The 20,232-nt window shown below is 28.0% G+C and overlaps 1 protein-coding gene across 1 annotated transcript in view; it reads right to left on the minus strand.

Moving 5' to 3' along the window:
- Nucleotides 1-2,109: 2,109 nt before the first annotated feature.
- Nucleotides 2,110-20,232, minus strand: part of LOC123301200 — a 33,118-nt gene continuing 14,995 nt past the window's right edge. The window contains exons 3-9 of the mRNA XM_044883936.1: nucleotides 8,203-8,669; nucleotides 6,603-6,931; nucleotides 5,257-5,388; nucleotides 4,882-5,046; nucleotides 4,598-4,752; nucleotides 3,069-3,159; nucleotides 2,110-2,204 (exon numbers count right to left, since the gene is read on the minus strand). Of these exons, the coding sequence (XP_044739871.1) occupies nucleotides 2,110-2,204; nucleotides 3,069-3,159; nucleotides 4,598-4,752; nucleotides 4,882-5,046; nucleotides 5,257-5,388; nucleotides 6,603-6,931; nucleotides 8,203-8,669 (1,434 nt within the window). The remainder of the gene's footprint in view (nucleotides 2,205-3,068; nucleotides 3,160-4,597; nucleotides 4,753-4,881; nucleotides 5,047-5,256; nucleotides 5,389-6,602; nucleotides 6,932-8,202; nucleotides 8,670-20,232) is intronic.

Consider the following 20,232-nt stretch of genomic DNA (forward strand, 5'->3'; position numbering starts at 1 on the left):
TATCCGCCTCTGTCGGGGAGAAAAATGGTATACATACCACGGGACCAAGTAAAGAATATCTCAGATGCCACGTTTGTCACACTCGGCTTCGCCTCGGGCGAAAATGAACATGAGATCTGAGACAGTCTTTACTTTTGCTACCTAAGTTTGTTATATACTATTTCTATACGCATTTGTCTATCATTTTGTCTTAAGAGTATTTGACCAATTGGCCAATGCCCAATGGCCTTAGAATATTGGGCCATTGATTTGGTTTAAAATGTAAAAAAATACATAAAATTATCATCGCAATATGCAGCTTCGTGAAAATAAAGAGTGATCCAAACTGAGTTCCCTAATATAAATATAATCGAAGATAATAAATGAGAACTCTAATAAGAGTTCATTCATAATAAGAGTAATCACGACTAGCTAATTCTTACTGATGATGACTACTTGGTAGTCGAAATACATATTTATAAAATACAAAAAACTGATCTAGGAAATTGGGGCAAAAATCTAAATTTATTTGAGTTTCCCAACTTTAAAAAAACTTATAAAATGAATATTAAGTATTCTCCATATAAAATGAAAAATGATGTCAGCCAAAAAACTGTCTTTGCACCTTCTGCAGCAGTTTATTGGTTCGAGATAATTGTCTATAACTTTTCGTAAGTTTCGGGGGGCTTTTTGGGCAGATGTTAGCTTTTAGGTGCTCCAACGTTGCAGGTTTGATAATATATGGTCAAAATGGCAATGATCAATTGATGCTGATGGCACTACATACATAAAGTATGAAGTCCATCGAATGACCAAAGGAAATAGGCCTGGCTCTTGGTATAATATTATCTGTTTAGTTTTTACTTTTCGAGAAAATTTTTGAAGATATCTGAATGATTCGAACTGAAATATTTATAGGATATTTCATGTTTTGAAATAACTTGAATTACAATAAATTAAACATTGTTTATAATATATCTACCACGTTCTGACCTACTTTAACACCATAAGTTAATCTAAAAAAAAAAACTTAGTTAATAAGATAATTCAAAAGTTAAATTTTTTAAGAAACCCCCGACACAAAATGTGGTCTGATCGATTCATTTGCGGAATCGCAACTACTAAACCGATTAACCGATTTTTATTTTTTTTTAGTTTGAAATGTAATTTCATCGAGACTGTTCTTAGCTATATTTCAAGAAAATGTGCTCAGTCAGTTGAAGATCATTATAACTTTTCAAGTTTTAAAGGACGAGAAAGCTAAACTCACACTTGAAACTATATCAGCAGCTAATCTATTTTAGGTTTGACATAGGAAGTTTCTGTCAATAAATAAAAAAGTTAATAAGAAGTTCAGTTTTGTATTTTTCTAATCTGACACAAAATGTCTACAAATTTGAACTATTAAAATACATCTCAGCTTTTAAAAACGTAGTTTAAACAAATAAAAAAAATTGTTATAAAGAGGAATAAATACGTACCTAAAAATCAACGCAAAGCACTGAAAATTAAAAATAATTCAAAAAATATTTTAGAGCTAGGTACATGAGAAAAACGATCAGAGTTCATTTTCGAAAACTTCTTATCCCCATTTATTTCTTTGATAAAATAATTAGAAATATGCATTATAGAAAATAATTAAAAAAACAAGAAAAAAAATAGAAAGAATAAACCAGCTTTAGAATTTGAAAGGTTAACAATTAGAAATAAAAGTTATGACTCACAATACGTCTATGGAAATTACATTACCGGACTGTGATCGTTTTTACCATGTAACCAACCTTCATTTTGCAAGAGAAAAATTCTATATTTCTAGATACTAACTAAAGATGAAATTATGTTTACATAATACATTTTTTAATAATATTTTAAATGTGTCTGCATATTTAAGAACTTATCATTTTTTAACATAAACCACCAGGAAAGAAAGTCATACTGTTGTTGTAAAAAGAACCGAGAAAAAAAATCTTCTATAAAAATTTGTAACAGATAAGAATTTCCAACAATGCACATAAAAATAATTATGTATGAAATTGGACAATGCAGGCAAAAGATGACTCTGCCTGTGCAAACGAAAATTGAAATTTGTTTTTCTTCTAAATTTTTAATGGTATCGCTTTTTAAAATACTTTAATGGACATAGGCAGAATTCACAGGTGGTTTTATTTTCACAAATGAAAACAAAGCTTGCTCATGTGATAGATTCTTGATTGCATATTTTGCACCTGAAAAATTTTAATTCATTTAAAAAACCTGTTTAGTTTTCGTTAGAAAATAGATTCCTTTGAATAATTCATAACAGATGGCTACACTAATATCATCGAAGGAATATAACTATTTTCATTTCCCAATTGCTTATTTAATTATTAGGTTTTTCGACAAGCATTTCTATTAACTTCCTTTATTGATATCAGAAATCCAATAGATAATTTTTGTCATTGATATTGTGAGAATATATCAAATTTTATCGAATCCTATCAAACTATTACCTCTTTCTATATAAGGCAACAAACCCAAAATTCTAGATTAATTTTTAATTTTTCTCCAATTTAGTTCATTTTTTAGTAGTATAGATGAAAATAGTTTCTTTAAATATTAATTAGAGTCCGAAATATAGTCAAAATTGATTATGACGACCAACATATGTAAAAAAAGTGTGTTTAGGTAGGTACATACTTTTTGAGTAAAACAAAACATCGTCGTAATAGTATTTTGAAGCCTATAAACTTTCTTCTGAGTTTTATTAGCTTTATTTTTGACCTTATTAACTCATATAGCCGTTATAATGACCAATCGTCATTGGAATTAGTTTGACTAAATAACGGTTAAATTTGTTGATCCATTCCATATCGTTAGAACGAATTTTGACTGTATAAATATTAAATGATAATAATTTAACAATTGGGTGAATATATTTAAAACCTTTTCGTCTTCGATTTTATTCGAATTTTTATAAATGTGTTCTACAAATATTGAAAAGAACTCATTAATAATTAGTAATAATCTCTTCACTAAGAAATTTATTAAATTTACAAAAACGGGAATATTTAGAACGAGTGGAGAGTTTTTATGGGTTCTTTCTAACTTACCAATAGGTACAAAAAAATGATCCAATATCTTTGGTAAATAATTGATGCCATTAATTGTAACTGCTGTTTGGCCACGGTGAAGCATAAAATACTGAAAACAGTTTTTATTTTAATTAATTATATTATTTAAAAAAAAAAGTTTTTTATGGAAATCTCATGAGTAAATTTATTATTTATATTTAAAAAAAAATTTATGTACTCGATAGGGAATATTCATGAAATTTAAATTTGGTTCAAATATTTTTTTCCCGTAACTTTATTGGATGGACATTTGAACTAAACCATTATTTTAGTAATTAATATCTTTTTAATTACTTAAAATTAATTCATAAAAGTACAAATTCAGTCAGGCTTGTCAGACTTGTTGACATACTGTATGATATTAATTACTTATATTTTGTATGATATTACCATGGATATATACTACAATTACTACATACATGGGTATTACACCTGTAGTAAATGATATCTACATTGAAGTGTCTCCAACTGACTGGTCACATATTAATACATCAAAAGGACTGCGTTTAAACATCTCAAATTTATTCTCTATTTTAAATATTTTTTTACACTTAATTGCAGCATTTGTAAACAGTATTTATATTTTTTACTATGTTATAACGGTGTAAACAATGAATTAAATATATAAAAAAATACATGAATATTCCCTATTAGCATTAATTATATTTGATTTTAATACACTTTTACATTTGCGAATTTGTGTAATGTATGTGACAGCTTAATATTAAGCTAGCACACTTACTCGTTATTTTAAAACCATTAGAGATATAAATTTCTTTTTGGTGGACTAAAGTAGCACTAAGTATGCTAGATTTTAATAATAACACTTTTAGAATTGTGAATTTGTGTAATGTGTGTGTGTTAGCTTAATACTAAGTGTTAGCTAGCACACATACTCGTAATTTTAAAACCATTAGAGTTATTAATATTTTTGTGCTAAATTAGCACTAAATCTGCTTGATTTTAATAAACTTTTCAATTTTTTGTGTGCTGCAATTTTTATGCCACATACTCATGGCTCAAAGAAAATGAAAGCAATAAAAGTTTTTTTTAAATACTAAATTAGCGCTAAGGCTAAATGTGCTCGAATTTAATATACACTGTTCGATTTTGTGTGTACTGAAATTGATCATTAATAGACCTAACAACAAAAATAAAATTAAAACCGGTTCATCCGTTTAAGTGCTACGATGCCGCATACAGAACCACAATACACAAATACACAGAAACTTGCACCCGTCTTTTTAGCCTAGAGTAAACCTATAAATTTGCAGAAAAAAAAACAATTTTTGTTTTTTTTAGTTAATCCATTTATAAATAAAAGTTCGTTTAGAATTGGTTTTTCTTTTTAAAAAAATAACCCCTTCTATTATGAATTTAAAATTACTATCGTAGCTTTGGTCTTGTTTATTTTACAGTGTTTGCGACACAATTATTAGAGCGCTCTTGCCTCCAATAATAATTTTGGCATATTTTCAATAATAATATTTAAAAAAAAAAAAGCTTACTATATTAAATTCTAAAGGTCTAGCCAATCTTTTCTTTTCTTTTGAATCTAATAGCAAAAAACCGCTGCAACTAATTTCATCCTCTAACACAACACAACCTCTTAGTTTTTTACTCCCAGTCCAAATCGTATCCGGTGTTATCGTACCATAATGTTCTGTAAAATTTCCATAGATTTTAAAATCGATTATTTTATTCTTAGAATTGTCAAATTAAAAAATTTCGTTTAGCCGTGAATTGTCCTCTACCAAATTTGCTTATTATTACGGAACGTTGAGAGACTCACTTGGTTGTGCTTTTCGTTTTGTTTCAGAAAATTTTATTTTTTTTCTGCGAGTACATTTCTTTAAAGATGATTCAGAAAGTGTGATGTCGTTTAGAGCTTGTTTTTTATTTAAAACAACTGTTGAAAATTGTTCTTTTGGCTTTTGAATCAGTGATTCCTTTGTGCCTGAAAAGAAAAAATTATTTTAATAACTAGTACACTTTAGGTCCAGTAAATTGCAGTCTAGAAAGAAGGGGAAATATTGAATGGAATAGATATTTTCGTTAAAATCTAAAAATCGAATACGTCCATTGCTTTACAGAAATTTAAAACAGTACCTCTGTATCATTGTAAATGGCTGTTTAGCAGTAGCTAAAGTCAGTTTAAAAAAAATACCTTGATGTAAGCTACTTTGATCTAATCCACTCTGCAATCTTCGATCTTCAACAGATTGTTTTCGATCGATATCAAGTAGTCTTCTTCCACACCTTGATTGAGTTTCCATCAATGGGCTTTTCTTACTCGTGTCTAAAATATGTAAAACTTAGTATTTAATATGATAAGATTTCGTAGAAATATATACCAACAATTGATGTACGAAACTTAAATTTTGTAATAAAATCAAAACCAAGCATTTGCGACAAAATTGACAAGCTCGGTAGAATAAGAGTGTAAGTGGCCTTATGCCTTTTTTGCTCTTGTACATTTTTATACCATGTATATATGTAATATAAATCAAGGTATACTAAGCTTAGTCCCAAGTATGGTAACGCTTAAAAATATTGATGCTACGAAAACAATTTTGGTGTACGTGTTCATAAAATCACCTAATTAGTCGATTTTCGCTTGTGTGCCTGTCTGTCTGTCCGTCTGTCCGTCTGACAACACGATAACTCAAAAAAGAAAAGAGTTATCAAGCTGAAATTTTTACAGCGGTCTCATGACGTAAAAAGTTAAGTCGAGTTCGTAAATGAGAAACATTAGAGATATAACAAAAGTTTAAATATAAAAAATGTGCCTTATAAAAAAATTAACAACTTTTGTTTGAAACATTTTTTCGTAAACATCACTATTTACCCGTGAAAGCGCAAATTGTATAGTATGTATTATATGGGAATATTAGTTATGTATGTATTATGTGACAGTGTAATCAACACTGTCTATACATGGTAATGCAACAATTAAGTCAGTCAATTGTTTGTTTTTACTTGTTTTATATTCTTGTAATGTTATTTGCCTATCTACCATAAAAATTTCATATCAATAAGACTATAAGAAATTCTTCCATGAATTTTCTTTCTGTATGAGCACTTTATGTGGTCAGCAAAAATAGTGTACGTGAACCAGGATTTTTATTGTCAACAATTGATATTCATCAACTTACAAATAATGACTTCATCAACTTACACAGAAAAAATTTACAATATAAGGGTGGTTTGTGTTCTTATATTCCCATAAATTATTAAATAGCTAAAGATGCACGATATAAAGATTGGAGAATAATATTTTTATAACAAAGAGTAGTCTTAGAAAAGTTTAATTATAGGAATTTGAATAAAATTTTTTTGAGGTCAAATGTAAGCCTTATATTATAAGAAATTTTAAGAATAGTTCCATGGAAAACCTAAGTTGATTCAAAATATCTTTTTTATATTTATTAGTCTTTTTCTCAAGACACACTTCGAGTACTTATGCCCTTATTGCATCCAGCTCCTGAATTACTCTCAAAAGTTTGAACTTACCAGAGGAATATTTTTTATTTACATAAATATTTGTTACAGGGCCTGTATCATCCCCACGTCCACCCCCGCCGCCACGTTTTCTATTTTTCGCAATCTTCTTTATATCCCTATTCTTGACAATACTACGTTTACTTTTTTTACGTTTCATATTTTTATTTCTGTTACTTATGTTATAATTATTATCCTTATTTAGTATCCTTACAGGAGTTACTTTGGTTGTTGTTGAGCTACTACTTTCATGAGATGTTGTAAAACCGATTCTTTGTTTTTCGTATTTTGGTGTAACTTCGTGAAGTGATGCAGGTTTTTTGACGTTCACATCTAATTCACTATTAACAGAAAGTAAATAAATTAAGCTAGGCCATTTCCAAATGTGCCAAGTACTAGTCAAAACCCAAACCAGACAGTGAAACAAAACTGGTTGGGAAAACTTAAGAATATGGTTTTTTTTCGATAAACTAAAAGTAATTATTTATAAAAAATTTAAAAATTTACGGTAAATCGTAAACAATTTATTTGTAACGATTAAACCTTATATTGCTATTAAAAATTATAAATAAGGGGCTTAGAGTGTCGAATTATCAGGCGGCTTATAGTTTTCAACAACTAATTTTATCTCTATCTATGTCTTAAACTAAGTTAGCCGTAATTTTGTTTAGTCCTCCAACCAAAAAGAGCGGTGTTACTGTCGGTCTGTCAGTCTATCTGCCTATGACATCGTAGCTTCTAAACAGATGAACCGATTTTGATTTTTTTGTTTTTAATTAAATTTATATTTGGATTTTAGTAGTACATACTATAATACAATAAATAATAATTAAATAATAATAATAATAATAATAATAGTTTAATTATTTGTATATGATTACAAGTTTTATTATATTATCTGAAAATTTTCGAACTTTCGTTCATTCTTAAGAAATTAATTACTAATTGATTATTTTCTTCTTTTTTTTTTCTTTTTGAAGGGTAATTGAATTGGGAATGTTTTCAGCTATGTTTCAAATGCAAGCTTAGAGTTTCATATCCAAAACAACTAAAAAAGAGGCGATGATCTTAATAATCGGTTCATTTTTGGAGATGGCTATAAGGAAAATATAATTTAATAGAGAGGATTCTTAGATATGTTTAAAGTGCAAGTTTAAGATTGATTTACCGAAAAATTTATCAGGGGTTTTTAAATTTTGTTAATTTCAATTGATTTCATTAAGTTTTAAAACATAGTGTTTGGAAATATTTTATTTATACTATACTTTCAAGAACAGAACTACTTCCTGTAACAATGAAAAACACGACTACTATTTTATAACTCCGAACTGGCTCGAGGTTATGATATATTTGCCTCAGTTAAAGCTCCCGATTGGTCAAATACCATTTTTAACGGCAAAAATTTCAGTAATGGATGGTTTACTTATCTTGCAATAATTTATGTTAGGTTGGATGGGTTCTTTTCCTTTTCCCTTAAATTACAATTTCCATAGAATTTTCAATCGCTATTTTTACAAATAAAAAGGAACCATCAACTAAGACTGCTTTGATTGTAAGAGTGATGTAACTTTTTCCTTTTCATAAAATGACTCCTATCCTATGTTTTACTGACCTACTAACAAGGGTAACCATTGATACATCATGCCCATGAAATAATGTTGAATCAGATGATGGCATTTCTTCTTGATTTTGTAGATGAAAACGTATTTTATTTTTATATGTATCCGATTCGTATTCTGTTTCGTTGTTATCGCTTATAGTTTGACGTCGTGTTTGAGGAGAAAATCGCTGTAACTTTTGGTAATTTTCAATTATTCCTTTAACTTTTTGACGTATAAATTCACCAAGATTTAAATATGGTTGATCATCTTTTTTTTTATCAATGCTGTCCAGTGAATTTGTATGTTCTTGTTCATCAACTTGCTGTTCATGATTTGATTTCGTATTTTGTTTAAATAACATTTGATTTGAGGTATAGAAATTTTTTAAGTACGATTTAAACGTTTCTTGATTCATTACATTAAATTTTTGTGCTTGTTTGATTTCTCGCATCGAAGGTTTTTGAAAACGTTTTGATTCCTAGAATCAAAAAATTCAATAATGAAAAATATAACAGCTCAGTTAATTGAGTATTTAGAATTTCCTCTTCAAGGATTATGAACTATTGATTTTGAACCGATTGTGCCTTTTTTAACACACTTTTATTAGCTTAGTATGTATCTATGTATGTATGTATGTATCTATGTAACGAAATCTTTGAACGTGATTTCCACCCACTTTAAAACGTCCGATTGAATTGAAACTTCGCATACATTATCAAGAACCAATGACAATTTAAAAATTTTGTCCGGTTATCTTAATCAGGATTATCAGGATTAACGATTTTATAATATAAATAATTCGTATAATTCTGGTGGAAGCGCAGATAACATTCCATAATATTAATAAATAATAGTTTAAAAAACTAAAAAATCCGCTTTTGTAACTAGCTGAACTAAAAAGTAGAAAATAATTTCCATAAGTTCAAAAAAAAAAATAGAGTGATTAAGAACATTTTATTGTAAAAAAACGTGGGATGCTTTTTAAGAAAATTTACAATAATTGAAATCTAGCACCCAATGCTTTTTTACGATAAAATGATTTTTTCTTATTCACACTAGTGTTTTTTTAACTTATAAAATTTATTTTCTACTTCCCAGTTCAGCTATTTACAAGAGCGTGTTTTTTTAATTTTTTTTAATTATTATTTACCTAAAACAAGGTTCGCAATACTGCAGTATATCATAGCTGCATTGTTTCATGCAACCAAGTGAAATACACTTATGAATAAACAAGAAAAGATTGAAATGTTTGTAAAACGGTTATATTTTTTACTAAACTATATTTAAATTAAAGATAGGAAAACATATGATCATCCAATCATTAAGAAATTAGGAACTTTATCAATAAAATTACTACCGTTGTTACTGTAAAAAGTTCAAAAGACTTGAGACAGTTTAAAAACAAAATTATTGACCATTTCATTATTGAGATATAATTACTCAAAGTTATTTAAATTTAATGTAGAACCGAAACAATTATATGTAGAGTATAAGTGGTTGAGGAGAGATATCTATTATCACATAGACTTTATTACGATAATACAGTAGTTTAACTACGAGAATGCTTCGCGTTTGTACATAAGAGTTAAAAAGAATACTTTATTTGACTATGTATGTACACTAAGCATGTGTATCCATAAATACTACTGCTGTTGATATAGTACACAATATTTTTACAATATTGTATGGAGACAAACACCTTAATTTCCTTCAGCTCTTCAAAAAATTGAACTGCTGCGCTATTTTCCCATTGTATGTTAGAAAATGAATGCTGATATCATATCAATACATATCAACCATCTAAATGGGTGCCGGTTGGAATCAAAGTAATTTTTTGTATTATTTACATAATCAAAAACAATGTATTTTGACCAATCTGCTGTTGATTATATCTAGGTCAATAATTTAAAAAGTCCATTTCATTGTATACAATGAGTTTTATGTGAGTGTAACTTGCTTATTTTTATACGTTTTCACTAACAACCTCGAAAATTGTAAAGACAATGTCTGTTTTTGCGAGTTACTTGGTAACTTAGAAGCACTTTTTTAATAAGAAGTGTGGCAGAAGAGGTAGTCATAGCATAGACATATTATATCTATGGGTAATAGTTATTTCAACGTGCAATGTGAGGCAGAGAAAAGATCGGCTTTGAAAAAGCTGTAAAAATTAATTTCATAAATTTTATCTGTACTGAAAAAAAAAATGTATAGGTTTTAATGTAAATTGTATTGTGTTTTATGGTTATTGAAGTTAACTAAGTACATTTTGTAACAAATCAGTTCATGTTTTTCGTCGATCATGTTTTTCTTTTCATTCATCCAGTAATAATAGAACTAGAATAGAATAGAAGAATGAATATCCCTGCATAGTGCTTACGAAAACGTTTTATCAAAATAATATAGAATACCAACTGAAAAAGCGAATCTAGAATACCTAATGAAAAAGCGTATCCGATAAGTGGATTTAAATCAGGAAATACACTAAATTAACTGAATTTGCTTAAAAACATAATTTTTTAAGCACCAAATTTTCTTAAATACTTTTAGGATAGCTTCTTTGAAATCATTACCAGATTGGAAAATTTTTTTATACTACCGTGCCCGTGGCCACTTGTAATCAACCTATTTGTAACTTTTACGGATAACACAGCTATTTCCCATATTGCAGCATGGGTTTTTGCATTTTTGAGCATCTCAAGTAAAAGAATCCATCATCAGGTTTCGTACCTTGTATTTTGCATACACTACTTTCTCCGGAACCTGCCCTTAAAGCTTTTAAGAGAACACAATGTATATTTTTTTATCAATTTTGTTGCCAATCTCTTTTTTCAATCAGTGCAATATATATTGAAAAAAAGGTAATCAGTTAATGATTGCAAAATTACTATCAAATATTATCACCACAAGTAACTTACCACAAAGCATAAAATGACAGAGGGAAAAATGCCCAAAATTCGTTTATATAAAGAACAAAATTTTTCTCTAAATTTTGCATATCAAAACGCTATTGTATTATACAAGCCATTTAAATTAAATACTAATAGTAATGGTGACATCACATTAAAAATTCAACCAGTTTTTATACGACACATTCTACAATTTTGGTTTACATTATTCATTATATTTTGTGATTTTCACTTAGAATTATACACTCCATCACCAAATAAATCACATTTATGTAATACCATACGACTTTTAATGAAATTAATGCGAAATTTATACGTTTTGATTGGTATAACACAAACATATCAAAAGAATCAGAATCATGAATTAAAGTTTTACGAATTGCTAACAGAAATGCGTGAAATATTTGAAGAGAAGTTAAATATTAAAATCACATTAAATTTTATGACAAATTTTATTATATTTGCCAATGTTTGCGGAGGCATTTATATGTTTATATTGTTTTATTTTAGTTATTTTTTGGATCCTTTACCAACGATTACAATTTTTGCAATGTTTTTAGCATTTTATATGCGGAGTGCAATTGTTTTATTGTATTTAAATCAAACTATAATGTTATGTGTCTTTCTGAATAAATTGCATTTTTGTGTTGATTGCATTGTAAATAATAGGCCTTTCAATCAAGAAAAGGATCAGTATAAAGCGTACTTTACAAATGAAAAGTAAGTTTTAACCATTTAAGTATTTTTTTCTTTTAAAAGGAAAAAATCAAGAAAATTTTATTATTTAAAATAACTTTCTTGGTATATTGTTTTAAATTACTTGATCTATATAAATATTATCACTTTATATTCAAAATTTTAAGTTTATAATTATGAAATTTGTCTAACGACACTATTTACTTTTATTTTATACAAAATTAAAAATATAAGTAGCATTTTTTACAGGGTTATTGCAGAAAAATTACGATTATGTTTAAACATTCATCATAAGTTACATCGTTGCGTGGAATTACAAAATTTTCAATTTCAATTTCACCTGTTAAATATAATATTTCTTCAACATATTGAATACGTTTATATGGGTCTTTATATGTTTCATGAACACAAATATTATCAATCTGTATGGCTACCACCATTAATTACTGAAACTTTATATTATGTGGTTCCGGCATTATACGCTGAATATATGGTAAAGTTTGTTTGGTTTAAAGGTTGCAAAGCACCAATGAAGGAATTAACACTTATAATTAAACATCAGTTCTTAGTAACCCCAACAGATCTTGATTAAAAAGACCATTTCTTCCCAATGCATGCTTAACATCGATATTTTTTAAATGAAGATTTCTTCAAAAAAATTTTTTTTTATTTAATTAATTTATTTAAAGTCGCTTTTTAACGACGAGGTCATTAACGACTTCTATTTACAAAAAAATTAATTTGAAAATTTATATTATTGAGGATTTGTTGTACTTATTTTAAAATGATAACATAAAAAAATTCGTGATTATTTACTTCGATTCGTCCTTCTCTCTGTCAAATATTTCCCCTCCATTTTCGTAAAATACCTTCAAGTATTTGCTTCGTATACGAGATCTTATAATAGAGGAGCCCAAGAGGGGATTTGTGTTGTAACTCGAGCGCGTCAGATTAAGATGCCCCCATATCTTAATCCTTAGACTTTCCTTAGTACCTCAACCAAATATTAGCTGTAAATATAGGGGGATTTGCTCGAGTTAATTCATCTATCTAATCGTCTGCCCTACGTGCGTCCCACATTTTTGTGATAATACTTGGTGAAGGTACTGCAGAGGGTCCTAGAAACCCCTCATATCTTAATTTGACACGCTCGAGTTACTACACAAATTCTCTCTTGGGTTCCCGAGTATAAAGGCATGGAATTGGATGTAAAATATAAAAATAGGTACTTTTTTAGGAAAGGAAGGTCATATCAACAATTACTTCTATGGAAACATCTGATAGAGAAACCGAATTGCAAAAAGTTGTAAGTAATTATTGTTTAGCAAATTTTTAAACTCTTAACACACCCTCACGTTTAATGCAATAATAAGATAATTATATTCCCCTCACGTTTAATGCAATAATAAGATAATTATATTCAAAGGGTTTTATTATTATAGGTAACATTATTCAGTTTACAAGGATTACATATTAAGATAAAAGTTTGTGCCGGTGAAATTCCATTAGATATGACTTTACTTATAAATGTAAGTTTATTTCTTGTAAATAATAATTTTCTTGAAATCTCCAAGATAGCGATGTTTGACTATTAAGAGCCTGTCCACTGTTTATTGATAAGATGTACCAAAATATTTAAATTTAATTTTCGAATATTTTTTTAACTAATTAATGACAATTTTTTTCAGATGTTTCAAATTGTTATATCTATCCTAATTGTTACAGTCAATTTTAACTAAAAAAAAGGTAAGTTATGATCAATAATTATAATTTATGTACATTCTCTTACAAAATAATATATATATATATATTGGAAAAATAAAGTTTAACTATTTTTAAGTTTTACTATTTTTAAAATTCAATAAAGATCCTCTTAGTAAAAATTTTGAATTTGTCTTAGCCTCAATTCAGAATTGAAACAGACATTTATATTTTTCAATAATGTCTTTCAATAAAAGTGGTACTTTTTAAAATTCGAATAAAAGAAAACAATTCAAACTTCTGAAAGTAAATTATGCTTTATTTTGGAGCTTAGACATTGAAGTTATGTTATGTGCAATAGCCTGAATTTGTTGGGTTTTTTTAATACCAATTCTATGACTTGAGTTACACGTAAATGTATAGGTCTTGAATTGTTTATAAATTAATTATTCTCACTTTTCTGATAAATTCAAAGTATCTAGTAATAAATTCAAAAAAATAACCAAATTAACCCAATTTTTTTTTTCAGAAAAAGTTGATATTTTTACATCAGTCGGTTAAAAATAACCACAATTTACTTTTTTACGTTGAGTTGGATTGATTATTCAAGCTTTAAAAACTATTATTCCTATTTAGGGACCCTATAGTACTTATAAACAAACAATTATAATGTATAATAAAATAATAAATTTAAAAAATAAGAAAACCCGACTTCGTTAAATGGAAACTGAAATGAAAAAATCAAGTCCAGTAGTTTTCATAGCGACTTTAACAGTCGTAGATCCATTAAAATCTAGATCGGCTCAAATCTTCCATATTATAGTAATCCCCTTTTAATTTCCTTGATTTTGAACCCCACTCGATAGGTATATAGTTAATTCTTTTATTAACGTACAAAAATCCGCCTTTTATTTCAAACATCTACATAGGACATATGGGCTTTTAAGACGAATATAACAATACCTTAACTGTAGATATCCATCCAACCGATTGGAAGATACGAGGTAATAAAGAAATTTACGAACAAATATACATACATAAATACATACCTAAAAGGTACGCGAAAAAACATAATCACTTCTTGACAGTCTAGTACCTAAATACATATACCAGAAAGATGGAAGCTTCAGGTTTCTAGAGAAATTCAAACATATATTTCAATTAAATTTTTCTTTTGAGGATATGCTATTAGTAGTGTAGTTCAGGGTAGTAAAGAGATAATTTGGAAAAATGGTCTATCCTTCTAGAGCGTTTTTGAAATCGCATACTTCTCTGTTTCATTATGTATGTTTACGTGTTCTTAATGAAAAACATAAATTCAAAGCATCTTAACAAAATAATCAAAGCTTCTTTATAGTAACGAGTATGGCAATATTTATTATAATAACCACTCAATTTTGAAATTTTGGGGTAAACACAGCCATTTTCAATGTAGCAACATAAAGTTTTGCATTCTTGAGCGTCTCAGGTATAAGAACCCATCAGCAGGTACGTACCTTCAAAGCTTTTAAGAGAACACAATGTATATTTTTTTATCAATTTTGTTTTCAATCTCATCCTTCAATCAATACTTAAAGGTATTAAAAAAGGTATGCCAGTTAATGATTACAAACTTGTTATCAAATATTATCACCACAACTAACTTATCACAAAGCCTAAAATGACTGAGGAAAAAATGTCCAAAATTCGTTTATATAAAGAACAAAAATTTTCTCTAAATTTTGCCTATCAAAATGCTATTGTGTTATACAAGCCATTTAAATTAAATACTAATAGTAATGGCGACATCACATTAAAAATTCAACCAGTTTTTATACGACATATTCTACAATTTTGGTTCACATTATTCATTATATTTTGTGATTTTCATTTAGAATTATACACGCCATCACCAAATAAATCACATTTATGTAACACCATACGACTTTTACTGAAATTAATGCGAAATTCAACAGTTTTGATTGGTATAACACAAACATATCAAAAGAATCAGAACCATGAATTAAAGTTTTATGAATTGCTAACAGAAATGCGTGAAATATTTGAAGAGAAGTTAAATATTAAAATCACATTAAATTTTATGACATATTTTCTAAAATTTGCGAATGTTTGTGGGTGGTTTTATGTGTTTATATTGTTTTATGTTGGTTATTTTTTAAATCCTTTACCAATGATAACAATTATTGCAACATGTTTGGTGTTTATGATCCGTTGTGCAATTGTTTTATTGTATTTAAATCAAACTATAATGTTATGTGTCTTTCTGAATAAATTGTATTATTGTGTTGATTGTATTGCAAATAATAGGCCTTTAAATCAGGAAAAGGATAAATATAAAGCGTACTTTACAAATGAAAAGTAAGTTTTTATAATTTTCTTTTTTTCCTACACCGAACAAAATTACTATATCGTAAAGGAGTTGAAAAGAACTGAAATTAAAATTAAAGTCGGTCAAAAAATACGGATTATATAAATATGTTAAACTACTAATTAGACAGATATAAGACAGAGAGATCGGACATAGTATTTGATGTCATACACTGTGTTTCCCATAAGAACTTCAAGCTAAATTCTGTTTTGCTCGAAAGGGATACAAACAAATCTTTAATGTTGTTTTTATAGTTATACGAAAAATATTTTTTCTCAGCTTGTTTTTACACGAAAGAGCTTTTATTAAAGCAAAAAACAAACCATCGATATTCCCAATTACTTTGAACTATATAAATGCCACTCTGGTATCAAGTAAAATATTTCACTTGGTTTTCGGGTAAGTATATTGTGAACAAGTTAGTCACTAGCGAGAAATTAAAAATTATGATTAATTGTTTTGTTATAGTTATCAAGTTGATCTAAAAACTAAGTAGTTTTAGTATGATAATTTAAAAATTTTCCATTTTTATACAGGCTTATTGCAGAAAAATTAAGATTATGTTTAAGTATTCATCATAAGTTACATCGTTGCGTGGAATTACAAAATTTTCAATTTCGTTTTTACCTATTAAACATAATATTTCTTCAACATCTGGAATACGTTTATATGGGGCTCTATGTGTTACATGAACAGAAATATTACCAACTTGTGTGGATGCCAACATTTATTGCTGAAACTTTTTATTATGTGGTGCCGGCATTATATGCTGAATATATGGTAAAAATTGCTTGATTTTAGGCCTACAAAGTAAAAAGAAAGTACTTATAATTGAGCATCGGTCCTCAGTACCTCGACAAATCTTGAGAAAAAATACTGTTTCTTCTCAATGCGTTCTCAACTTACATCCTTCTAAAGTAAGTTAGTATTAGCAGTGTTAAGAGGAACACAAAAATCAAATAAAAAAACTAGGTAATTCAGGGTGCTTAAAATAAATACAAAGTAAAATTTACTGTAAAAATCAGTCAAAATAATTAAAGAAATTTTTATTCTTACAAGGGGCCCCTATCATTCGTCCAGAGCCCCTCAAATGTTTAATCCGGCACATTAAAAATTTGCAGTAGTATTTGCTTATTACACGAGGGTAAAAGCTTTGAATTGGTTTCAAGGTATAAAAATAAATACTTTTTTAGGAAAGGAAGATCATATCAACAATTACTTCTATGGAAACATCTGATAGAGAAACCGAATTGCAAAAAGTTGTAAGTAATTATTGTTTAGCAATTTTTTAAAGTTTAACACACCCCCATGTTGAATGCAATAATAAGATAATTATATTCAAAATATTTTATTATTATAGGTAACATTATTTAGTTTACAAGGATTACATATTAAGATAAAAGTTTGTGCCGATGAAGTTCCATTAGACATGACTTTAATTATAAATGTAAGTTTATTTCTTCTAATTAATAATTTTCTTGAAATCTTCAAGATTGCGAAACCTGAAGAATTAAAAATTGCCCACTATTTATTTATCAGATGTACCAAAATATTTAAGTTTAATTTTAAAATAAAAAAATTTTTAAAAACTAATTAATTACAATTTTTTTCAGATGTTTCAAATTGTTATAACTATCGTAATTGTTACGGTCAATTTTGACTAATAAATATAATTGAAATAAACAAAAGCTACTCTATGATCAATAATAATTTATTATTTATATACCTACATGGGAAAAATTAAGTAGTACCTACTTTTTAAGGTCTACTATTTTTTAAATTGACTTTTGTTCCACTTATTTAGTCATAATTTTGAGTTTATCCTAGCCTCAATCCAATATAGAAAATGCAAATTACATATTTCTACCTACAGGGTCTTTCAATAAGAAAAATTATTCTTTTTTTACTCGACTGCCAAGGAGTGGTTTAATTGATTTAATTTTAATTTTTGAAACATTACCTATATCTCAGAAACGGCGGCTCTTAGGAAAAAAAGTATTCAGGCATTTTTATAATTCATTTTCAGAACTACAATTTTTGTCTGAGCTAATTTTATGATAAAACTTCGTTTTGCTGAAAATCACGAAAGTCGTTTTTGTGACATTTCACCCCGCATAAATTTTTTTCCATATCTCGGATCGGTGAGGACTTTTAAGATTTCATTTATGATGGTGTGTTTTAATCGATCCTACCAAAACTACAGGCGGGTGCGAATTTTTGTACCTTCAATCATATTATACCATGTATATATGAAATATATCAAGGTATACTAAGTTTAGTGCCAAGTTTGTAACTCCTAAAAATATTGATGCTACGAACAAAATTTTGGTATAGATGTTCATAATAGCATGTTCAGGACGTAAAAATTGAGATCATGTTCGTAAATGAGCACTTTAGGTCAACTTCGTCTTGGGTCCGTAGGACCTATTTGAAAATCGTAACAGAACAAAAATTTAAATATAAAAAATGTTCCTTATAAAAAATAAACAACTTTGGTTTGAAACATTTTTTCATAAACTCACTGTTTACCCTTGAGGGCGCAAATCAAGTGCAAATTATATAGTAAAAGTACCCTTGAGGGCGCAAATCAGTTGCAAACTGTAATATGTATTATATGGGAATATCAGTTCTGTGTGGCTATCTACTTACATGACGTAAAAAACGATTCCGTAATCAATACAGTTTATACATGGTATTTCAACAATTAACTCAGTCAATGGTTTGTTTTCGCTTGTTTTTTATTTAATTTGACCGGGTTATATATAGCATCAAAACGTAAGAAAGATGGCAGTGCCAGGTTTCTAGAGAAATACAAATATACATTTCAATTAAATTTTACTCAATAAACATTTCAATTGCGTTAATGGACTTACACATGACCATTACTTACGGCAATCCATACTACTTACGTTAGTTAATGCTTTATTCCTAATCGTTGAATGCCTTCTTTTCGCATTACATAACACATATATCATCACATATATTGTGACAATCAGAATAATGAATTACTATAACATTTCGAAAAAAAATTATAGTCAAAAAGGCGTTAACTATCAGATAAAAATGATCAATTTAGAAAATAAAAGATCCTTAAAATATACAAGACAATTACTCTCATCAATGAGTAGTTTATTAATAATTGCACATATTTTTACCTGTGTTTATGATAATAAATTATGTTTAATAAAAACATTTAAAATATGGAAAATCAATTTTACAAAGGTCTCTTTTTTTGTACGTGTTTTTGGAATTGCTACAATTTTATTTTTTGGAGTATATGAGTTTACTTTCAATCAATCTTATAATCCATATCCAAATTCAAAAGCATTAACTCGTATGGATTTTTATTATTTATTAAAATTATTTAATTATTAATTTTATATTTATTTATCAGGTGTTATGACTGGTTTTATAATTTTACATTGTGTACGCTTTTCAAATAAATTGGTTCAGGTAAATAAATCATCAATTTAGACTTTCTAAAAGATCCAGCATTCCTTGTTTCAGTGAAGCAATTGGGAATATTCATGTACCTGTTAAGAAATTCGTTGTCGATATCACTATGTCAATATCGGTGTAAATGCCAGACTGATTTGATCTTTGAATATTACATTAGCAATAGTTATGGCGGACGAATCAATACAGTATGGGCTTCAAGATATACTGGTAGGTGATATCGCATAACACTTCTGGTGGATGGCCCTATTCAATACTGTAATATAATTTATGCCAACATAGATACTATAGTATATATCTCTATACCATACCAGCATTGTAGTCAACGTCGTACATTTTGTACCGTGATGGTAAAAATTAATTTTTTTTTCAATAATTTGTGTTTTATAAAAAAAAATTATATTATATATTATTTCTCTAGCCTGTTTTCTGTCGGTCCGTGAGATTTTCATTATTCCTCTATCAAATTCCATGATTTACACTTCATTTTCAAAATTTTCTTTTGTTCTAACACCCGGTAACTTTTTTTCTATTCTTCTTCAAAAAATCATTTCTCCAAAATTTTTAAAAAATGTATGCCACACAAGACCATTTTTATGAATTCTTTTAATAGACGCAGAAACGAATCACAAAAAAAGATCTAAGTCTCCAGGAGGCGAAGAGGATACCGTTGCACCAGGTACCTCTGAGACCAATTCTGTCACGATATTCGTGTTAAGCGACTCCAAAATACCCCGTGAAACGAGTTTGGATTAATTATATGATAAATTTCTCGAAAACTTCAGGATGCGACGAGGATACCGTTACACCAAGTACCTCGGAAATCAATTCTGTCACGATATTCGATCGCGTTCAGTGACCCTAAAAACTCTCATATAACGAGTTTGGGTCGATTATATAACAAATATCCCGAA

Source organism: Chrysoperla carnea, chromosome 5 (assembly GCF_905475395.1).
Source record: "Chrysoperla carnea chromosome 5, inChrCarn1.1, whole genome shotgun sequence".
In the NCBI taxonomy this organism is placed as follows: Eukaryota; Metazoa; Arthropoda; class Insecta; order Neuroptera; family Chrysopidae; genus Chrysoperla; species Chrysoperla carnea.